Source organism: Balaenoptera acutorostrata, chromosome 11 (genome assembly GCF_949987535.1).
Source record: "Balaenoptera acutorostrata chromosome 11, mBalAcu1.1, whole genome shotgun sequence".
In the NCBI taxonomy this organism is placed as follows: Eukaryota; Metazoa; Chordata; class Mammalia; order Artiodactyla; family Balaenopteridae; genus Balaenoptera; species Balaenoptera acutorostrata.
The window spans coordinates 102,630,281-102,635,224 of record NC_080074.1 but is presented as its reverse complement, the minus strand read 5'-3'; the positions used below and the strand labels follow the sequence as shown (position 1 = coordinate 102,635,224).

General features: G+C 42.7%; 1 protein-coding gene across 1 annotated transcript in view; it reads left to right on the top strand.

The window, feature by feature from the left end:
• The first annotated feature begins 77 nt into the window (after positions 1-77).
• NDUFA9 (NADH:ubiquinone oxidoreductase subunit A9) overlaps positions 78-4,944 on the top strand; it is a 30,440-nt gene continuing 25,573 nt past the window's right edge. The window contains exon 1 of the mRNA XM_007170200.3: positions 78-194. Coding sequence (XP_007170262.1) covers positions 146-194 — 49 coding nt within the window. The 5' untranslated portion in view covers positions 78-145. The remainder of the gene's footprint in view (positions 195-4,944) is intronic.

Below are 4,944 nucleotides of genomic sequence, written 5' to 3'. Positions count from 1 at the left end.
TTCCGGGCCACTCTTCACCCTAGCCTCGGACCCGCCCCTTCCGTTCCCGGTTAGCGCCTGCGCAGACAGCCGGGAAAGATGCCTTTTGACCCAGCTTAGTAGCCGTAGTCGGTCGAGCGCCGGCGGCGGGGGATTGTGGGAGAAGATGGCAGCCGCCGTTCACCCCCGAGTTGTCCGGGCCCTGCCAATGTCACGTAAGTGTCACCGGGAACGGCGGCCCCGGATCGGGAGTCCAAGATGGGGATCTAAAGTTTGGGGAGTGGCACCGTGGTGCAGCGGTCGCGCTGAGTCCCTGGGCACCCTGGTTTTTCTAGGTCCGGAGCTGCCTCCGTCCAGTTCCTCCTTTTTCTCCCCTTCCCCGGCTCACGTATTGAATTGTGCACCTGGGAAGGGGTCTTCGCTGGGAGAACGTGAGCAACGCGAAGGGGAGAGGAAAAACGGGGACGTGTGAAAGATCGAGAAACTCAGTACTGATAGGGTTGTAAGGGTTTGGGGTTATAAGAAATATTGGGGGGAAGGCGGGGGAGGAATCTGAAAAGGATGGGGGAGAAAAAGGATAGTGGAGAAAAGGTTCTTCATGGATTGACTTAATGACTTTGCGCAAACTCTTAATCGGTCTAAACTTCAGATTCTGCGCATCACAGTGGAAATGATCATACTACAACGTCAGGGAGTTTCTGAGAAGATTCAGTGAAGTAGTATTTATAAAAGCACTTTCTAAATCAAAAGCATTCCTACAAATGTGGAGGCGTTGAGGCCTCGGGGAGCGAGGGATGCTCAGGAGAGAAGAATCAGGACATTGGTGGGAAAAAAAGGAAGAAGAATAAAAGAATATCTTAGGATTTGTCTAAGCGTAGTTTATTGTCCCTTCTATTCTGATCGGATCTGCTGTGGTCCTCAAGTTGAAAACACGCATTTGCTCTTCCATTCACTAAGAGAGGCTAGAAAAGCAAGGAAATTGGGAATACAGTTACACTTCATCATCATTATTTCACCTTCACAAACATGCCCTGCATCAACCTCCAGAAATTGCATTTTTCCATAGTGTATTTTAGTTATTACAGAATATCATTTGCTCTCAAAATTAGGTGCATGTCAGAATCATTCTTTAAAAAAAAATAGAAATGGAGACTCATCGAAGAGCTATTGAATCAGAATTTTTGAGACTGGTTCCTTGCACCTTACATTTTAAAAAGCTCCACAGGTAGTTCTAATGTTCAGCCAGAGGTGAGAGTCAGGAGTATTTGGAGGATTCTTTTTTATTTTCCATCTTGGGTAGAGCTCCTCCACGCCTCTGGGCAGGTGCTTGGTGCACATCACTTATAATGTATGGTTTCATAGCGCTCACTTCTTTGCAAAGACATTTGCTGGTTCTTGTTAAACTGTTACATTGGTGCCACATAGTGTAGGTTGTGAATGGTAATAACGACAATTTATTGAGTTCCTGCTGTCGGCTAGCCACAGTTCTAGACATTTTCATAAAATTTTTTCCTTTAACTCTTTTTTTTTTTAACTTGACACTGTAGCTTGTGCTCTTTACCACTCTGCTTTACTGTCTCTGGTAAAGTAAGCTTTTGAGTAAACTCGGGAGAGGCAAGTCTAGTGTGTAACATAATCAAAACACTACAGAACTGTATAAAACATATATAGTGAAATGTGGCGAGACTGTTAAGTACCACAGGAAATCAGAAAAGGGAAAAAGTAAGGAGGGAAGATTGGAAGGCCAGTGGAGAATTGCAGCGCTTCCATTGATTTAAAAAAATTTTTTTTTAGGGTTGTTATGATCTGGAAAGTCAGAGGGGTTGCACATTTTCCTGGCACTAGCAAGGACAAGGGGGTGAGAATGGAGGCAGTGAGATGACTACCTGAAGATCTGGAATAGTAGGAAAGGAGGTTGAATACGTTAGATGGGATCAAATAATGGAGGCCTTTGAAAGCCAAGCAGAGTTTAGACCAGTGGTTTTCCAAGTGGGTTTTGCAAGAGGAACCAATGGTATATAAAAATACAGTATTAGAACTTAAAGAAAAAAAGTTTTCTGTAGTAGTAACAATAGCTAACACATGGTTCAAACTATATACCAGACACTGTTCTAAGTGCTTTCACGTGTGTTGCAAAATGTGTATAACATATTGGTACTACAAAGAACGTGCATGTAATTTACAAATAAATACTTTAAAAAAAACCCTTATGCGGTGTGGAAGCAAATATGTTTGGAGGCTATTGGTTTAGATATTACAGTAGGAAACCAAAGTAGGTTTAATGAATAAAGGATATTATTTTCCTAATGGTGTTCCTAATAAATGGAAGAAAATGGAGAGACTGGAGCCCAAGAGGGTAATAACATATTTATTGAGAACCTACAGTGCATAAGGCACCGTGACGTACTTACCCATTTATTATTATTTTTTTTTAAATTTATTTATTTATTTTTGGCTGTGTTGGGTCTTTGTTGCTGTGCACAGGCTTTCTCTAGTTGAGGTGAGCGGGGGCTACTCTTCGTTGTGGTGCGCGGGCTTCTCATTGCAGTGACTTCTCGTTGCGGAGCATGGGCTCTAGGCGCGCAGGCTTCAGTAGTTGTGGCACGTGGGCTCAGTAGTTGTGGCTTGCGGGCTGTAGAGCTCAGGCTCAGTAGTTGTGGTGCGCGGGCTTAGTTGCTCCGCGGCATGTGGGATCTTCCCGAGCCAGGGCTCGAACCCATGTCACCTGCATTGGCAGGCGGATTCTTAAACACTGGGCCACCAGGGAAGCCCTTACCCATTTATTATTAATTTTCATATCAACCCTCTAAAATGTAACCTTCGTGAGGCCAGGGTCTTTGTCTTTTTTGCTACGTTAGTTACAGTTTCTAGAATAATGCTTGGCTGGTAATTGTTGAAAAAACAAATGACCATGTGAGGTTAGTGTAACATTACCTTCTGAGGAATTTCAAAGTAATAGTAAAATACTCCTGGAATTCTTAATGTGTGCTGAGTAACGTGCTAAATGCTTTATACACATTTACTCCAATCCTCATAACAATCCTTGGAGATGTTCATACTAGACTCCAGTAATTCTTCTGATTTTATTTGCTCTGTCCTTTATCCTGTGCCCTAACTTCCTTACTCATCATTCTAATCATTCCCTTTCATACATTGTCAACTCCTCAGCCCTTATCCCTTTGACATAAAAAAAATCAATGCTGATTAAACCAAGCTTTCCACATATGCTTTCCACGTATTTCCTGCCTGCCCCTGAGCGGCTGAGAGCTAAGCTAAGGAAAACTCCAAACGAATTGGGTGTCCTTATTTTAAATCCATGAATGCAAATCTCAAGTGGATTTTCAGCACATTTTTTCTAGGAAATTTGCTTTCCCTTTCTCCATACGACTGGTTAACACTGCCAATCTCCTAAAACTTTTAACACGTGCTTCTGCCTTATTCTTAGTTTTACAGAGAACGGAAAAGAATCAGATGGGAACAGTCTTTTTGCCACCGTGAAAATCTAATAGCTGAACTGGGATAATTCTCTGCTTTTGCTCCTCTTACAGTGTGTGAGCTTCTCCTGGTCTGATGGAAGGCCAGTTCCCTCATTTGGCCTTTGATCCCATCCTCCCTTCCCTCTTCCTACCCTCTCCTGAGTCATTAACATTTCCCCTCTACTGGGTTGTTCCCATCAACATCTAAATATGTTATAATATTTCATATTAAAAGAACCCTTCCTTGTTTTCCTGTTTCTCTAATCCCATTTTTCTTTGTCCCTTTACATCATATCCCCTGAGAAGAATTTTCGATACTCCTCTTAGGACCTCCCTGCCGCACTCTCCTAATCCAATCAAATTGCTCTTGTTCAGGCTATTTACAGCCAACATTTTCTAGATCCTAGGGTCCTCTGCCCTCCTCTTACTTCACTTTTCAGCAGCATTTGATAGAGTTGACTATTCTCTCCATCAGTCACTTTCTTCTTTTGGCTTCTGGACACCATTTTCTTTGTTTTTTTCTCTCACCTCACTGGGCCACTTTTCAATTTCCTTTGCAGGCTCTTTGGGTTAGTCATGTAACCTCTCTGAGCCTTGGTTTCCTCGTCTGTAAAGTGGCAATAAAGATAGTGTGAAATAAAATAATATCTATTAAGTGCTAAGAACGATGCCAGGTGCCTTTGTAAGTTTAGCTGTTATTTGTACGTTATTATTTTGTTACTATTATGTGTCTGATCTGCATTGTTTGTTTCTAGTCTCTGTGGTTGCAGTAACTATTCGGTAAGCTAGGCTTTTTCTCCAATTCCATACTTTTGGATGGGAAAATCAGTGGTTTCTGGGCAGAGTGCCACTGGAAAGTCAGCTCTAGAAAGCAGAACAGACTTATTGATACTTTCTTAGTTACTTATCTACTTTTGATGATTTTCATTAGTTTTTTATTAAGTCTGAACTGTACTCTTATTTTTATTTTTTTTAAGCTAATTTATTTATTATTTATTTTTGGCTGTGTTGGGTCTTTGTTGCTGCGTGTCTCTAGTTGCGGTGAGCGGGGGCTACTCTTTGTTGCGGTGCGTGAGCTTCTCATTAAAGAGCTACTCTTGTTGCGGAGCACGGGCTCTAGGCATGAGGGCTTCAGTAGTTGTGGCGCACGGGCTCAGTAGTTGTGGCTTGCGGGCTTAGTTGCTCCGCGGCATGTGGGGTCTTCCCAGACCAGGGCTCGAACCTGTGTCCCCTGCATTGGCAGGCAGATTCTTAACCTCTGCACCACTAGGGAAGCCCCTGAACTGTACTCTTTTAAAAAAATGATCTCTTACCTCTACCTCCAACCCATATCATCAACTCTATTTTTCATTCATCATCAGATTTACAGTCTGTTCCAGGTACGTCTTTTGCTGTTCCCTGCGCTGGGCGTATTCATTCCCACCCCTACGTTGTTAGATGTGTTACGTGTTTCACGTGGAAATCTATCTTTTCTGTTATTACTCTTTCA